At 36.9% G+C, this 19,425-nt stretch overlaps 1 protein-coding gene across 1 annotated transcript in view; it reads right to left on the reverse strand.

Annotated features, from left to right (window-relative positions):
- Nucleotides 1-19,425, reverse strand: part of ASTN1 (astrotactin 1) — a 466,613-nt gene that overhangs the window by 125,923 nt on the left and 321,265 nt on the right. Inside the window, exon 9 of the mRNA XM_044674890.1 lies at nt 2,485-2,559. Within this exon, the coding sequence (XP_044530825.1) occupies nt 2,485-2,559 (75 nt within the window). The remainder of the gene's footprint in view (nt 1-2,484; nt 2,560-19,425) is intronic.

The raw sequence follows: 19,425 nt of genomic DNA on the forward strand, positions 1-19,425 counted from the left end.
TAGGGAATTTGGGTTTGAATAATTGGGACTTAGAATATTTAGAGATCAGATCCCCGGTGCCGGACTGATCTAACATTCAAAGCCCTTAAATGGCATCCATTTTTTCTTCTTCTGAGTCCTTAGAAGCATGGGTCCTCCAGGTTGTCTGACTCCCAGGGGTCTACAGTCACCAATAGTTTTGAGAGCCTAGCATTAGCATATCTGCTCTGTAGCTCCAATTGCACAGGACTGGACTGTCCTTTCACACAGCATCAAGATGATGGAGGAGAAGTGTTTCTCATATAAAATGTGCACAAGGCTCCCCAGGCTCTGGTAATTATTATATTTGTGAACAGAGGGTCATTGATCTAGGACTGGGGAGGACTTTGGAGTTTGTGAAGTTCAACTCCTTCTTTCTAAAGAGGAGGAAACTTGGGTTTCCTGGAAGCTAATCATTTGCCCTCAAGTTCATATTATGTGTGTAGTCTCTTGTCCTAGGTAGCACGTGGACAATTTATCACAATCAATCAACAAGCATATATTAAACCTTTACTAAGTGCCAGGCTCTGGGGACAAAAAGACAAAATGAAATTTCAAGATTATATTTGGGAGAAAACATAGTTTATTAACACTATGACTACTGCTGCTGCTGCTGCTGCTGCTGCTGCTGCTACTACTACTACTACTACTACTACTACAACTACTACTACTACTACTACTACTACTACTACTACTACTACTACTGCTATTGCTGCTATTTATATAGTGATTTAAGGTTTTTAAAGAGTTTTACACACAATAGCACCTTTTCTGGCTACTTCTCAGAAGTTGAATGCTACTGCCAGATTCTATAAACACTTTATGAGTACCCACTCTTAACACTTACAAGTTCATAAGTTCCAGTAGTGTGTTACCATTAGTAATCAATTAGTAAACACAATTAGCTCTTAGTAAAGTTATTTATTAAGCTGGAAAAGGAAACACATTTCTTTCCATAAACCTGGAGGACAGCCTTCTGAAAATACAGCAGGTATAGGATGAGAGGGGAAAACTTAGAGTACAATGATAGTAAGACACACATATAGGGAAAAGGCATGCTACCCCTTTAAAAAAAACAATAGCCCTTACCTTCTATCTTAGAATTCATTCTCAGTATTGTTTCTAAGGCAGAAGAGCAGGAAAAGCTAGGCAGTGGGGGTCAAGTGACTTGTCCAAGGTCACACAGCTAGGAAGTATCTGAGGTTAGGTTTGAATCCAGGATCCTCCTGTCTCCAGGCCTGGGTACCTTTCCATTGAGGATCTTTTTATTCTATATTTTATTCTATATGGAATCTTCAGGAAATTATGCCCTGGGTATGAATTGCTAAGCTGGGATCCCAATATGATTCTCAGTTAACAAGGCTTACTGGATCCCTTCTCTGCTGCCAGAGGTCCCTCTCTTAGACATTGCTTTCTCACTGGAGTAATCTGTGTCCATGTCCATCTGGAGTGTACATCTGCATCCATGCGGGGTACATGCAATGCCTCCTATAATCACATAATTGCTTTAAAGTGACATGTCCAGCAGAGGAGAAGAGAAGAGCAAAATCTTCTGCTCTTCCTATCCAGAGTCAGAAATTGTCTCGAGGATTGTTCCTGAACAGAACTTTTGTCTAGGAACATTTATTAGCTCAATACTAATATTAGTGCTAGAGACAGTCTAGAGTTCAGTTTTTTGTTTGTTTTTGTTTTTTTCTGGTTTTTCAAGACTAGCAGAGGGCAACAGTAATTATAATGTTAAAATATCAGAAAGAAATGGAAGTTAGTATAACTGGAACAAGAAAAAGGGGAAAAGGTTTCAAGGATTAAGAGAATTTAGAGGGTGGAGTAGGGTTTTTTTTTTACTGAGAGTGTAATATGTTAAACATAGAGAAACTAAAAGATTTTACTATCAGGGATCACAGGATTTAAAACTTGAAGGACCTTGGGGATCATCCAGTCCAATATCATTTTAAATAATGCATTAATACCTTATATTGTTATATTATATTCATTTCTCAATAAAACATTATATCTTGGAAAAAGTTTTAGTTGAAAAAAATCAACAAATAGAGTATATAATATTTAACACCTCAATAATGAAATGAGAAAGGAATTTTTTTTTCAATTCTTCTCTGGGACCAAGTTTAGTCATTAGAATTACACCATATTCACTTTTGTTTTATTCCAACTTTTTTTTTTGACAATCAAGAAAACTTAAGATGAGAGAGGAGAATTGATGACTTGGCCAAAAATATGGTTAAGAAAACAGAAAAGCAGGGATTTTAAACCAGGTTTTCTGATTTCAAATATGGTCCTCTTTCCACCATTCTTCTATCTATTTTTTTAATCAGCACACAGGTCCCTTTGCTATAAAAAAGTATTTTCTATCACTTCCTTTGTAACTAAGGAACAAATTAAAGTAGGAAGGAGAGGAGCTGTGAGAGCCAAGGAGGTCAGAAAACCAGCCCCCAATCATTCACTTACCTGAATATCTTATCTGAGGGCTGCTCTCCCAAAACCAAGTCAAATCCTCTCTGAAATATTGTGTAAGGCCAAGGCCTAGAAGGAAAAATAAAAACAAACAAAGAAAAAAAACAGAAGCTGTTTGCTTTCATAAGGTATTTTGATTCCCCAAATCCTTTAACAGGGTAAAAACATAATTTATATGGAAATCATTCAGCCTACAATTCAAGTTCTGTCTTCTCTAACTACCTTACCCATGACAACCAAAAGTTTTTTACATAGCAAAGCTGTGAATTTAGACCCAATGAATTCAGTAATCATGATAATTTGGATGTGGGCTGGGCTGATGCTGACATTGAAAGTATTAAAATTATTGATTGGAAGCAGAGTGGGAGGGAAATTGTTAAGGAAATGCAGAGTGGATATAGGATAACAGAAGAATCATTATCTATTTCACAGCCAAAAGTTTTCAATCACTTTTGCGGCTGCCATTCTCAGGAAAATAATCAATGGTGCTAATTGGTCCAGTTAGGTGGAGAGTATGAGGGGTAATTGCCAGCCCATTTACTCTGTTGGTACCTATAAAATTTCAAGAAAATTACTGAAAATGGAAGGTCCACAGTGTGAAGGGTGGACATCTTTTGAATGATTTACAAGAGGATATGGACAAGGGTTATCCACATGCTTTTTTTCCTCCCCACATTAGGTGAGTCCATGTCTTTACTTGTCTTTAAAATCTGAACCACTAACTTTTCTCCCAGATTTCCCTTCCTATGTCTCCAAGTCAGACACTTCATTCCTCTGCAACCATCATTTTTCCAGATTTCTTTTATATATTATCTTCTCCCCTTCAGTAAATTCCCTAAGGACTTTCTGTTTGTTTTTCTTTTCTTTTTTAAACCCTTACCTTTTTGTCTTCATATTCATTCTAAGATAGAAGAGTATCCAGAGCTAAGCAAACAAGGTCAAGTGGCTTGCCCAGCTTCACACAACTAGGAAATGTCTGAGGCCATATTTGAATCCAAGTCCTCCAGACTCTATACTTGGCACTCCATCTCCTGTGCTACCCAGCTGTATTTCTACCCAGTTGTACTTCTCTTCTGAACACTTAGCACACCACCTGATATATGGGAAGCACTTAATAAATCTTTATTTACTTAGACAGACTCTTTGAAACCAGAGGCTGTCTTTAACTTTCTTTGGATCCCCAGGACTTAGCACATTGCTTGGCCCAAAGAAAGTGCTTAATAAAGCTTGTTGATTGGCAGTTGACTGAGTTACACATAATGTGAAAACATGGATGAACTATGATCTACACTACAGTTGTCAAACTATTGGAGGGCATACCCACTTTAATGATATAATAAATCCATAGAAATATAGATGTAATTACAAACTACTTTTATTGATTATTTCCCGAGCAGATCCTCTATGTGGTAATATTTTATTAGCTTTATTCATGTTCCTGTACTTGAATGTAATAAATTTATATTTTGTCTAAAACATCTCCCTAACTTCTCATTAATCCAAAGTGTCTGTCAGGTCTCTTTTCCCTCGATCACAATTGGTGAGAGTTTACTATCCATAGGTTTTGTTTTTTTGTTTTTTTGTTTTTTTTTTTTTAAGATAAGGGCAACTGCTGTAATCTGAGTGGACCAAATAAATCACTTAGGGCTCAACCCAAGCTTTGCAGTCATCCCAATGAGCTATTCGAGCAACTACCTGGAGAGGGCATCCTTTGAACTGTTAGCTGTGGCTTAAGTGTACGAACAACGCTTCTACCTCTTATGTGTCTATTTGCTATGCCCCTAGAATTCAATTTAGAAACCCTGAGAGCAGCCTGAATTGCCTCATAAACAATACTAATGCTACGAACAACCCCACTACCATGGGAAAAATTCCCTTCTCTTAATGTGTTTTTTCATCCTTTCTTTGTGTTAGCTCTGTCCCATTTAGATGGTGAACCCGCCAAGCAAGGTTCACATCCAATTCTCTTTGCTGAGCAGAGCCTAATGCATTGCAGGTACTCAATAAATGTCTGGTATGATTCATAGTCATGTCTAGAAATGAGAAGAAAAAAAAATGCCAGTCTGATCATCTGAATCCTAGAAAACAACGGTCAAATGGAGCAGCTCATGTTGTGCCTATGGTAGGCAAAATCCCATTTTATTCATGGTTAACACTTTCGAGGATAACACACTGGGTTTTGGTTTTTAGGCTGCCAAAATTACATGTATTCAAGTTAATTCCTAGACCAGATGCTATTCAAGCTAATTCCTGTGTTGTCTGCTAAGGCATTTTATTTGGGAGAGTAAATCTCAGAGTTGGTATGTAATCTAAGGCTTAGTTAGAACTGAATGTCTGGGTTTACATGGCTCGGATTCAACGTTAGGTGGCTTTTTATACACATACAGACACACACACACACACACACACACACACACACACACACACACACACACAATCTTTTGTTCATGATCCCAAATTGATTTTTCCACCAGAAAGGGTAGAATTGGGATCATGTTTAGGAGGTTTGGGTTCCCATGCCAGTGAAGACACAAAACACAGGATAGGCTTTTTTATCCTCACCTTAGAGAAAGTTAGGAAAAGGAATGAATAATTCATATAGACTCTCCTTTGTGGTAGGCACTTTGTTAAACACTTTATAAGTATTATCTCATTTGTCAAAACAAAAAGCAAAGAAACCCCATTAACGCCAACACAAAAACCTTATCCTGAGACCCATAAAACAAATAAACTAACTCTCCTTACCTCTCTCCAGAGGTATCTGAAGTTGGAGGTCTCCCTACAAAGGGACAACATTCAAGGTCAACATCCAATCGACCTCCTTTCCATCTGGTGAGCCCTATCTTCCAAGGGACCTCTATGGTCACTTCCAAACATAATAATAATTGAGGACTCCATTAATGCTGACAAATAGTCAAACAACCCTTCCTTCTGATGAGATTCCTTCTCCTAGGGACCTATATTGCTTTATCCTGGTTGCCCATTCACGGAGGAGAAAGAACTTGGGTTTGATATAGAACCATTCTCTCCAACTTGCCCCCCACAAAAACCTAAACTAAATTAAATAGTATAGAATCTACAACTCCCAAAATTGCTGAAGAGCAAAGTCCAAGTTTGCTTCCCCACATGGTGTTCTTTGGTTCCATCTCTCTCTTATCCAGAAATCCTTCTTCCCTCTGTCATTGTCTCCTGCTGTTCCACTTTCTGAGGGCATTTGCCTCCTTCATATGAATCATTTGGATCTTTAGAGTGAAATCACTGATAATCAGGTTTCCTTTTCCCTGATATTTTGTGTCCCAGTATCCACACATAACCCATCTTTTTTTTTTCCCTTCCCATCTATGTTTTTCTCTCTTTAATTCTCCCTCCTAGAAATCTAGTCCACAGGTAAAGCTCAGGGACTCCCACACTAGCAGTAAATACATCATCCTTAATGTACTGTCAATGAACCAAAGAGTACCCAAGGCAAGTGTAGTTTACATGACACAATCAATGCCAAAATGTCTTAAATGTGGTATGCCATGGGAATGCGTAGACCTTGTAGAGGGGGGAGATCTTCAATGCCTGAGCTAAGACTTCATATCTTCTAATCCTGTCAAACTTGTTAACAATGAGTTAACTTTGATCAGCTTCTTCTTAGATACATCCTCTATAGGAGTAAATCACACTGCTCAAAGTGTAATTGTTAATGATGATGACAAAAATAAACATCTATGAAAGGCAATGGTAAATTAGTCAATTAAAATGTGCTTATTAAGCACTGATCTGCACGCTATCATTAAAGTTCCTGTGTAAATCAAGATAGATATGGTCCCTGTCTTTGGGGAGCTCACAATCTAAGAAAGACAACTGACACGGAAAAGACACAGACATGAAAGAGACACAGAGAGCTCTAAAGAGGCTAAGAAGAATAAAACCCTAAACAACCTCACAGATTTGCTAATTAAATGAACCCAAAATAAATAAATACCCTATTAACAGTTACAAGGGAAGGAATAAAAGCAAATTGTGGGGTGTCAGATAAAAGAGAGACCTGAGAGTCACATATTTAGATAGGAAAGGAAAGGGCAGGCCAAGAGAGCAATTTGCTTCTTCTCTTTCTACTGATCACTGAGTGTTTTATGGAGGAAAGAGGGCTACCCTATCCTATTGCTTAAATGAAAATAGGAACAAATCACACTTCATGATTATATCAGTAGATGCAAAAAAATATCTTTCATAAAGAACAATAGTCATTTGTAGTCCACTACAACACATAGGCATAGAAGAATCTTTTTTTGTAAATAACATGTAAAATAACTATCTGAAAAAATTCACATTATGTGGAAATTTTAAGCTTTAAAATAAATAGTTCTATAAATCAAAGTTGACCTTTTCCCTTACTATTATTTCACATAAATCTAGAAATGTTAACAATAGGAATCAGACAAAAGAAATAAATTGAAGGCATTCAGTTAGGCAAAAAAGAGATAAAACTACCCCGTTTGTTCAAGACTTGATGGTTTGCTTAGAAAATCCTAGAGAATCAACAAAGAAAGTGAGATAATAAATGGCTTCAGTAATGTAATAGGATACAAAATAAAGCCACAAAATAAAAAGCATTTCTAAAAAGTAATACTAAAAACCAGAATAAATGAAAGACCTATTCAAAATCATTAATTTTTTAAAGCATAAAAAATCTGGGAATCATTGTACCAAGACTTCATTTCAGATATGTGTATCTTTGAATAGACAGACAGATAGATAGATAGATATAGAGATGTAGATATAGACGTGTGTGTGTGTGTGTGTGTGTGTGTGTGTGTGTGTGTGTGTGTGTGTGTGTGGCAGCTAGGTGGCACAGTGGATAGAGTGTCAAACTTGGATTTTGGAAGACTTATTTGAGTTCAACTTTGGCCTCAAACATTTACTGGATGTGCGACTCTAACCAAGTCACTTAACCCTCTTTGTCTCAGTTTCCTCAACTGAAAAATGAGCCAGAGAAGGAAATGGCAAACCACTCCAGAATCTTTGCCAAGAAAACCCCAAATGCAATCACAGAGTCAGACACAACTGAAATGACTGAACTATAAATAAATATATGTTTGTATGTATGCATATATATGTTTGTATGTATGCAAACATACATACATTCACATGGATATATACATATATAAGAGGACACATTTCCATTTTCATTACAGAAGTGGGGGAATCATAGGTGAGAAACAAGAAATATAACATCAAATTTAGTTGAGGTACTTAGTTTTGTTGAACTATTTTTTCTCTTTTTAAAATTTATAAAAGATTTATGAAGGAATTATATTAATATTTATATATAAATATATTACATATATATTTATAAAGGAATTATAAAGGACAACTCTGGGTAGGAGGGATGGAAGAGGGAAATATTAGGAAATAAAATAATGTTAAAAACAAAAAAGGGCCAAAAAATTGTGATACTATGTAAAGATCTTGATGTAATAATATGGAGAGATAAAAGATGAAGTTCAAGAGAAGGTTCATTCAGATGGTGCAGTTAAACAGAGGATATTTGGACATTTCAGCTTGGGGCCAATGAAAAGGATAGATTGGAGAGGAGGAAATAAAGAAATGATGTAGTCCACAGTACAAGAATCTTTGAGCAGAAGGATAAGAGACTTCTCTCTAATCCGAGGTATAATATTCTCAATTTTTTTTGTATATAATCGTAAATCAAAATTCTACAATATTATAAAAAAAGCACTTTTGTAAATAATGCTAAGGTAGGCAGTACAAAAGGGTTACAAATTTTAAAATGAAGAAATTTTAACGTACAGAGATTGTTACTTCTTCGCAATCACATAACTAATAATGAATAAAAATAAATATGAAGCCAGGTCTTCTGCTTCCCTGTCATATGCTCTTTCCACTTTTGACATTGCCCCATTCTGGTTTCTTACCCATAATCATTGTTTCTTACCCACTTCTGCAATGAAGATGGGAAAGTGCCTTCATGTGTATGTATATGAATGGATATGCATAAAAACAAACACACACACTTGTTGTTCAGTAATTTCAGTTGTGTCTGACTCTTTATCTGTGTTAAAATAAGGAGTAATAGTAGACTTATGTGCACAAGTCCATTTTTCTATATGACAGGATATACATGGGGAGAAAGAAAGGGGGAATAAACTTGAAAAAAAATATGTTTTCTCAGGAGAAATAGCTTGAAGATTGCCATTTACAGGTTCCCTAAAAAAAATCACATAACCTCTCTGAACCTTAATTTATTATTTGGCAAATGGGTACAATCAGGTCTTGTGCTATATGCAATAAATGGAGAGATGTGTCCCAGTTAATAGAATTGGAATTGATTGAATAAGTGAAAGTCAAGAACAGACTTTAATCGGTGAATATCCATTTGGAGGGAGGTGTCTAGTCAAGTGCCTAATGCTCCCCAGTGCTAAGAAATAGTTTTTAGTTATGGCTTTTATGAAGGTATAAAAAAACATGCTTGCCATACATGAAAAGGAGGGTAAAAATGTCTGGTACATTTAACATGTTGGATGAGAATAGTCTCAATAGATTAGAACAGTGGTCAAAAAATACATTCTATACTAATAGATGTTAAATTCTATACTAGAGCTAAAAAAAGTCTTCACAAGTATAGAATGGGGGAAACATAGCTAGATGATAGTTCCTATGAAAAGCATCTGTTGACTCCCAGATCTCTATCCTCATTTCTTCTTCTCCTGAGCTCTCTACATCATGCATTGTCTACTAACATTTTTAAACTGAATGTTCCGTAAGTATCTCAAACTTAATTGATTCAAGAGAATTAGTTATTTCTCCTCTTCTCCCCAAACCCACTCTTCTTATGAATCTTTCTATATATCTCACTGGTGTCATAATCCTTCTAACCACTCATATTTACAACCTTGGTTTTATCTTGATGCCTCTCTGACATTCAATCCTCATATCTAACCAAAAATCAAATCTCATGATTTCTCTTTCTAAAACATCTCTCTCTTCTGTGCCCTCCTATCTACCACCATGATAGACTCTCATCACCTCTCACCTAGACTATAAAAACCTCCTCCTAATTGTCTCCTTGGATACCCTTTCCAATCCACCCTCCTCACAGCTGCCCAAATGATTTTCCTAGCACACTGCCCTGACCATGTCACTGGAAGCCCAGTGGCTCCTTAAGAACTTGGCCAGGATCAAATCTAACTACTCTTTTTGACACTGAAAGCCAGTTAGAGCTTACCTTTCCATTTTTATTATACATTGCTCCCTGTCACACATTCTAAAGCCCAGCCAAATTGACCTTGTTGTTCATTATACATAGCTCCATCACCTGTCTCTCTACTGGCTTAGCTCACCTTTACCTCAGCTCAACTATCTCCTCAAATCTGAAGCCTTTCTTAGTTCCCCAGCTGCTAATTCCTACCTTCTGTGACATCCTCAAATTTTCTAATATCAATTTTGTGTGCATTTCATCCATCCCTGTTCATAGGATGTGTATGAAGAGATTGTAGTGTGGCATGGAGGTATAGTCACATATTGCCCACAACTCTCCCAAGAGCAACCTGCACCAGATTAAACTGTAATTGGAAAATATTTAACAAAATGAATGAAATACAATAAAATATTGTTTATTTAATATGTGGTTTTCTAACTCAAAATATACCTTCAGGATCTTTATGTAAGGTTTAGTGGCCCTCATGGGAGTTGGATACCATTGACTTAGACATCAAGAACAGGCACTAAAGCCTGGAATATGAACATGTGTGGATATATAGACTTAAATACAGGCACATATCTGGATAACTCTATGAGTGTATATATCAGATCAATAGACAGATAGGCAGATAGACAGACAGACAGACAGACAGACAGACAGACAGACAGGTAGATAGATAGATAGATAGATAGATAGATAGATAGATAGATAGATAGATAGATAGATAGATAGATAGATAGATAGATAGATCTCTACCATCTAAAAGAGTGGGTTCATTTTCATTTCTGGGTGCCAAATTTTAGTAAGAACAATGGCAACCTGGAATGGCTTCTGAAGGGAACAACCAGTTTGAGTTGTGTCCTGAGCATATGCTAGATGAGGTTTAGCAACTAATTTAGGAATCTTTAATCTGGAAAGAAAAGCTCAGGAGAGGACATGAAAATAGTCTTCATATATATGATGGATTATAATGTTGAAGAGAGTCTAGTTAGTCACTTACTAAATATTTATTAAGCACCTACTTCTTGCCAGGCACTGTGTGAAGCCCTGGGGTTATAAATAGGAAAAAGAAAAGGAATTTAAGATCTAATGAGGAAAGACCACATACCAAAAGGAGCTGAGAAGAGTGAAGGGAAGGGAAGGTCCCTGGAGGGAAGGCATGAAGGAAGAATTCAAAGGAGTGCAGCTGGGTGGGAAATAGATTAGACTTATTCCCCTTAGTCTCTTGTTCACATGGGCCAAGAAATAGAAGCTCTAGGCAGAAACTGCAGAAAGATGCATTTTGACTCAAAGGGAGTAAAATTTCCTAACAATTAGAGTCATCCAATAGTTGAATGGACTGCCTTGAGAAGGAGTAAATCCCTTTTCACTAGAGTTCTTCAAGCAAAGTTCAATGTCCATTTGACAAGTTTATGAGAACAGGAAATTCTTATTCTGTTATGAGTTGTGCCAAATGCCCTCTAAATTCCCTTTCAATTCCAAAATTCAGTAATTCAATAATGTTTTCACTATTCTTTCTACAAGGTTGTTGAGAGTAAAATGTTTTGTAAAGTGCTTATATAAATAATATCTATTAAATATATATTAGCATCCATTAAATAATATCACAGTAATTGGTAAGTAATTACATAATTATATGATAAGCTGCAAATCCAGTGTTCTATCCACGTATACATTCTCCCATAGTTCAAATTATCCACAATTTAATTTGGAAATTCTTTAAGGGCATAGAGCATTTGATGAGTCCCTAAGTCCCTAACCCTAAGGGGGTTAAATCACTTCTGCTAGATTCCTGAAGTCCAGTTTCCTCACAGGTAAACCCTCAAGAAACCCTAAGTTTGTTCCTTTCCTATAATCATTTTCTAGATATGAAATAGGTTCTGATCCTGGGATAGCTTTGTCTTCCTAAAGACTACTCATCTTAATAACTACACTTATAACTACACTTAATAACTACACTACACTGAAATCTCCTAAGTCACCCAGAAGTCCTAAGTTGCAGGGCCCTAAGTCATGATAGATGGGAATTGGGGAAATATGAAAAGAAACTGAGAAGTAGAGGAACAGAAAACAGAAGGAAGAAATCCAAGGCAGGTACAGCAGCCCTATTGGAGTTTACAATGGAAAACAAGATTCCCTGAAACTTGGGTACATCTAATGATTGCTTAGCATAGTGCCTGAAACATATTAGACACTCAACAAATTCTTGTTTTCTTGACTTCCCCCGATAGTTCTACCCTTTGAGCTTTGGTGATAAAATATATACATATTTTTACATATACATATATATAGTAATCAAAGTATAATAATATTTGGATCACCTTTGGCATAATATCTGGAATCTCTTTTGTTCCTTTTCATGAGCAATCTTCCTATTAATTATCCACCCAGTTTTATCTTCTTTATTTAGGAAATTCAACAAGGCAGGACACAATTAGAATTTGCAATTCTAACTGTTAATTTACTCAAAGATAAGAACAGGAACCTCTATTAAATTCATGCTGTGATACCTCATTATGGCATGGAGCTGGGGCCTAAAAGGCTATTCCAGTAGAGCACAAACTTTGACCATTACCAACAAGCATTATTTAAAATGGTATCATGGCTTGAGTGTTGGCCTTGGAGCAGAGAAGGATGGGGATTAAATCCTACTTTGGACAGAGATTAGTTATATGACTGTGGGTAGGTCACTTTACTTCCATGTTCCTCAAGAGCAGGACTTTCTTTGGATCCTGAGTGCTTAGTGCAGGGGCTGGCATATAGAGGGTGCTTAGTGAATACTTGTTGACTTGGGACTCAATTTCCTTTACTGTAAAATGAACAGGTTGGACTGGATGACCTTTAAGCTCCTTCTAAATCCATGATAGTATGAATGACTTTGATCAGGGCCCTTTTGATAAACCCAGTATTTGTCAACCAAGATGAAGAAGCCTGGCCCAATCTAGAGAAGATCAACAAATGGGATGGCCACTTGACCAAAATGGAAATTTACAATCTCATCAGTTTATACATTTTAACTACTAAGGCATGAAGGAATTCAGATCTGGGTCAGGTGAAGGTATATGCAAATGGATGAAATCACAAATCCTTGAAGTGTGAAAAATAGAGTTATAGAAGGTTCCACACTCAGAAAAGTCCATACCCTGAAGATTATCTCCTAAACAGGCATTTAGTTGCCAGTGATTTCTTCAGCAAATCCTATCATCCCAACAGCAGAATCCCTCTTGGATCTGTTATTTTGAACAGGAAGGAATCTGTGGTCTAGAGATATGCTCAGCTGAAAGGGAGGCAAATCAGCTGGGGAGACAGAACACAAAGCAGATAGCCTGAGAACGGTTAACAATCTTTGACCTGCCTCAGTCCTCCCTAGCTGCTGACCTTTTAGATACATCCACCAAGCCTTTTTAACTCAATTTCCTTCCTACGAAGAGCACTTTAGATATACAGTCCCTTCCCTCTAATAATTCATCCTTTGCCTCCTTAAAAAAAATGCCTGAAACAGTTTTGATCATGGTACTCCCCTGCTCAAGAAACTATTATGGCTTTCTATGGCTGCTCAGATAAAATAGAAATTGTTTGGCATTTAAAGCCCTTTACATTCTGACTCCACTCTACTTTTCCAAGCTTATTTAATTAAAAAAATCCCTTTAGGCATTATATGTTCCAGGCAAACTGACCTTCTCTACTTGTTCCTTGTCTGTGATATTCATTTTCTACCATTCATGACTTTGTACAGTCTATCCCCCATTCCTACAATCTTCCTCTTCTTTATCTCTTCCTCTTGGAATTCTTATTTCCTTCAAAGACTAGCTAAGATGTCACCTTCTACATGAGTTTTTTTTTTCATCTCCCTTCTTTTTAGCATCTTCCCCTAATTGAGTTCTTTTACTTGGTAGATATCTTGTTTTAACATATTTTTGTACATCCTCTTCCCTTTCAGTGGAATGTAACCTACTAGACTATAGAAGAAAACTGATAAATAGAAATAAGTAAGACATAGTTTTATATATTCATATATCTTTTTGTCAAATGATACTTTCTCTAATGGAAAGAAAGTGAGGGAAGGAGTTAACTGGGTGTTTTAATATAACAAACAAATATTCTTTTAAAAATAGATTGGATTGAATTGAACTGATTTCTGAGTTTTTGGCTGTAGTTTTCTATGCTGGTCTATATGATATGTCAACCATGGCTGCCTTTCAAAGAATAGATTTCATCCTATCTGCCTTCCAGCTGCCAGAAGGCTTTTAGGACTAGGTGATCCAAGCTTTGCCAAGAATATGATAAAACCCCACTCAGAGTTGAACAGACTCGGCATTCAGCTAGGTTAGAATCAGAATGTAAGACAACTGTTTCTATCCTGGTCCAGAGTCCACGTAGGGATGCTTTATTGATGGAAACCCAGTTGTAACTTTCACTTAAAGGGACTAAGGACTAACTTTATGAGTCTGTAAATTATAACAACTGGAACTGGGAGTTTCATGAGATAGTGAAAAAGGTAGTTGGATTTGGAGTCAGATCCTAACTGTGTTGCTTAGAGTCTGTGTGACCTTAGTTGGGTCACTTCTCTTTTAGCCTCAAGTTTCCTTTTCTGTAATAAGGAGGACTGAATTTAACTGACTTCTAAGGTTTCTTCTAATCTCTGAATCTCCGATATTCTAAATGGGTGCTAGCAAAGGGAGAATCTCCCTCTTTTTTGGGGTTGGGGCAGTTAAATTTGTTGACTCTTCCAGCAGAGATTAACTTCTCTGTTTCATTCTAGAAAGTGGTGAATTCCCTTCTTCATAGAGAGTGTTTATAACTAGTGGGATTCTTTTAAAAAGTAATTATATCAATTTTTTTCTTCCCATACCTTGGGGCACCCATCCAAGATGGGGGATATTTTAAAAATGAAAATAACACATCAATAGTCAAGTGCAGTCAGATCCATTTAAGCCTCCCTCTGGCTGGCATGAGCCTGAGTATCTTGTGTAAGTGAAGCTTCTAAACCTGCTGTGTATCTTCTCTCACTGCATCCTGCAGTGATGTGCTGTGTTTGATGTCAAGAGGTAATCAGAAAGCTCATAATGGGATATTACTTTTCCTCACCTTGGAGGTGCAATTTTTGTGGAGGGCTATGTTAGTTGGGGGTTAAGTGGCAATTTATTTGAGTGAATGCTTCTGGGGGAAAATCATTTGATCCCACAGATATTTAGAATTAAGCAGGATGTTGGAACAGGAGGTCAACAACATGCCCTTTAAGGATAAGTTAAATGTTTAGCTTCAAGAAAGGAAGAAGTGGGTGGGGACAGGAAGAGCTGGTAAACGTTTAACAACCAGCTCTCCAGAAAAAAAAATGACAAAGGACACATTTTTAGGTTTAATCTGTATTTATAACATTTTCTCCACCTAATTTGTAAGTCTAGATTATCAACAAAACAATAAATCAATTCCTGATTTGTAGTATTTTCTGATTTTAAAGATGTAAAAGCTCACATTGAAAATGTAAGAATGGCTCTCTCAAGCTGGTAAAAGCTGGCTCTAGTCCACCCCCTGTGTCTGTGCTTATGGAGGGAGGTGGGTCATGATAACAGCTCTCTTCAAGCTTTTGAATGGATTTCATGTGCAGCAGAGATTAAACTTTTTTTTTTCTTCTTGGCATAGAAAAAGAAATGGTGGGTGGATGTGACTAAGAAGCAAATGTTGGCTTTATGGAAGGAAGAGACTTCCTAACAATTAGAGCTACCTAAAAGCAGAATGAAAATGAAGAGAATGTATTTTCCCTCATCAGAAGCCCTTAACCAAAGGTTAGTTGACCACTTGGAGATGTTATGGAAATGCTTGGTAAGAGCCATTCCCCAGTTGACAAATGGTCAAAGAATATGAAGAGTACTCAGAGAAATAAACCAAAATTATCAATAGTCACATGAAAAAAAAATTCAAAATCACCCCTGATTAGAAAATGCAACTTAGAAGAATTCTGAGATATGACTTACACCTATCTAAAGACTAGCTAACATGTCACAAAAGGAAAATGACAAATGCTGGAGGGAATGTGGAAAGATTGGGATACATTCACTGCTGGTGGAATTGTGACCTAGTCCAACCATTCAAGTTGGGAACTGCACTTAACGGACTATAAAACTGTTTACACCCTTCAAACCAGCAACACCACTAGTAGGTTTATATCCCAAAGAGATTAAGGGAAAATGACTTATTTATATAAAAAAATTATTGACTGTTCTTTCTGTAATGTCAAAGAATTGAAAATTGAGGTGATCCCCATCAGTTGGGGAATGGCTAAGTAAATTGTGATATATGATTTTAATGAAATATTATTGTGTCATAAAAAATAAAGGAAGAGTTAGGCAGACGAGAACCAGAGCTGGCCCAAGGTTGGTTCTGGCAATCATAATCATAGAATCCTAAACCAAGAAGAGACTTTAAAGTTAATGGAGCCCTTTGACCTGATTATGGATGCATATTGAAAAAATCTCCAACAAAACTTTTCTTCTGTCTTGGAATCAGTACCATTATTGGTACCAAGTCAGAAGAGAAGCAAGAGCTAGGCAACTGGGGTTAAGTGATTTGCCTGGGCTCACACAAGAGTCCAGATTTGAACCCAGGTCATCCCAAATCCAGGGTTAGTACACTATCCACTGAGCCACCAAGCTGTCCTGATACATTTTTTTTTATATCATCTCCAAGCAGCCTTCAAGACTCAGTTACACCTTCTGAAGCTTCTAGCAGTTAGTATCTTCCCTGTCCACTTATATTCATTTTGTGCAGGTTATCTTCCTAGATGGAATGTAAACTTTTCAGAGCCTAGCGTAGTGCTTGTCACATAGCAAATGCATAAAAATGCTTCCTAACTGATTCATCAATTAGTGATCCAATCTTTCCTTGAATGATATCAGTGCCTGAGGACTCTATAATTAACAAAAGAGCTGATTCCACTCATGAGCAGTTCTAATTATCAATTATCAAAATGTTCCTATTTATATTAAGATGGACTCTCCTTCCCTATATTTCCAAGAACCTGGACTCATTTTGTCCTCTAGGGCCAGGCAGAGTAAGACTAATACCTCCTCTGCACAACAAGCCTGCCAGTGCCTGAAGACATCTGCCTTGTCCTACCTCCAAGTCTTTCCAAGCATTTTTACTTCTTTTAACCAGTCCTCAGTGGCCACAATTTTCAGATCTCTTTTGGTAATAGTACAGCAGCTAGACAAGACTTAAGTCAAAGGAAGTGGATTTGAATCTTGCCCCTGCTAGGTCCTACCTTTATCTTTTTATCAAAGCATTTTTCATTTAGGGGCCTCAACTTGTTCACCTGTAGAGTGAAAAAGTGGGTCTAGAATTCTATGGGGTGCTTGGTGTCAAGCTCAAACATATTCCTCAGAGTCCATTACTAAATTTTCAGTGTGAACATTTACACCTAGGAAATCAGCAAAGAATACAAATCAGAGTTTGATTTATTGTTTTTTTGGATTGTCTAGACTCAAGAAAGTGATGGAGAAAATGTTAATAATGTAGATGAACTATAAAAATGTGTCTTGCATATTTTCTTCTGAAAGCTTGTCGTTAAATATTTATCAGCACATCATTGGACTAGATGGTTTTAAAAAAACAAAAAACCTTACCTTTTGTCCTAGAATCAATTCTAAGTATCTAGCAGGAAAGGCTAGGCAATTGGGGTTAAGTGATTTGCCATGGATTATGCAACTAGGAAGTATTTGAGGCCATATTTGAACTCCAGCCTGGTGTTCTGTCTACTATGCTGCTACCTAGCTGCCTCCTGGTCTAGATCATTTTTTAAGTGTCTCAAATTTCTGTATGCTATGAATCTGAGTCACTATCTGAAAAAGCTACAGGTTGTTAATATTCCTTCCAAAATTAGGATTTTCTACAAGAAATTGAAAATTGAAACAAGGCTGGTTAAATTGGAAATTGACTTGTATCAAATTCCTAGAACATGACAGAGAAGGCATGGTCAAAGGAGGGTGACAAGTTAGATGATGCCATGCCAAGAGTTACAAAGTCAAATACATTTCTTAGAAGATCAAATTATACAAACTCTAATATTAACAGATGCCAGGATTATGAAGGAGCCTACAAAAGGAAAGGATATCTCTGTTTTAAAGGGAAAGTACCAAGTCAGCATAGAAAAGTCTAAAGATACACCAAAGATGAGGTTCTCAAGGTCTTTTGCTGTTATTGTTCAGTTGTTTCAGTCCTGTTTGACTCTTCCTGATTTCATTTGGGATTTTCTTTGGCAAAGATACTAGAGGAGTTTGCCATTTCCTTTTCCAGTACATTTTATAGATGGGAAAACTGAGGTGAAAAGGATTAAGTGATTTTTCTAGAGACAAATTGCTAGTAAGTGTCTGGGGTCATATTTGAATTCATATTTTTCTGACTCCATGTCTAAGGTTCTATCTACTGTACCACCTACCTGCCCAAGGTCTAGTTAATCCCTATGGTCTGGAATGGTGATTATTTGATGCTCTCTGAATCTGGGCAGCAAAATATGACTCCTTAAGTGGATTAATGAAGATGGGGACCACAAAGTTCTAATTGATCCCTAAAAGGTGGATCCAAGATCACTGAGTAGCTAATAAAATTGGCATGTTCTATCTCCTTTTGATTACTGATTTTATAAAGGATACAATGAAAGGACAGAATGTATAGCAAGTCTTAGAGAGCTGAGTTCCTGAATTGCCTTTCATATCTTTCTTTTATGTAAAGAATTACAAGAAAATGGGTAAGATATAGTGAAGGACTTGAACACATGGGTATTTTTTAAATTTAGGTCAAGGAACAAAGCATATCTTGTCTCAACAATAGTGGTTTTAACTGAGTCTTAGTGATATTTTCCCTATTTCTTAGGCTCTTGAAATACAGCCATATTCTTAACTCTTTTTCTATTCTTTCTTGACCCTTTTCTGCTCCTTCCATTTGGAGCCCAGTCCTTGGTCTCCCTGGTCCCACTTCTTAGGCTTCTCTTTTTGTTCTGTCTCTCCTGTATTTATTAATAGCATCTGTACCCTGTTACAAAATTTTGTTCCTGGGGTAACATTAAGAGAGCACCTCAACATACTGTTCTTTCTGTCTCACCTTACACTATACCACAACAGCAGAAATGAAAAGGAATAGATAAGATAAAATGTTGGGGGGGCTTCAATGTGGGTATTCTCTTCACTGAAGAAGATGGCAACTCATCTATATCTATCCATTTCCTTTGAATCTTGTTCTTGTCCCATAGATACACCAGAGGGTCTCCTGGCCCTTCTGAGGACTTTCTTCTGGATCCCATCACATTGCATAAATACCAGTGGAGCATATTGGTTATTGATTGGTCATCACTTATATCTGATACTGACTTGCCTACATTGTCCTTAGCTTCTCCTGCCTTGCCCCACTCTTCACCTTCCAGGTAGAAATCCCACTTTTGTAAAGAATATTGGCAATCCATGTAGCTTGTTCTGAAGAGAATGACTAGAATATTTGACTTAGGATCACTGGACATGGAAAAAAGGATAGACTTTAGATATCATTAGTCCAGTTCATTTGTTAATTCTTTATCTGATAACAACCCATGAAACCTTAACACTGGCAATCAAAATTTGGTCCCATGGTATGATAGGAGACTATTCTGGAAAAGAACACAGCAATATAAAATGTGGTAGACTTTATATTCCAACTTTGGATACCAAATCACCTGGTATTTGACTGTTTTAGGCTAT

The sequence above is a fragment of the Gracilinanus agilis genome, chromosome 4 (genome assembly GCF_016433145.1).
Source record: "Gracilinanus agilis isolate LMUSP501 chromosome 4, AgileGrace, whole genome shotgun sequence".
In the NCBI taxonomy this organism is placed as follows: Eukaryota; Metazoa; Chordata; class Mammalia; order Didelphimorphia; family Didelphidae; genus Gracilinanus; species Gracilinanus agilis.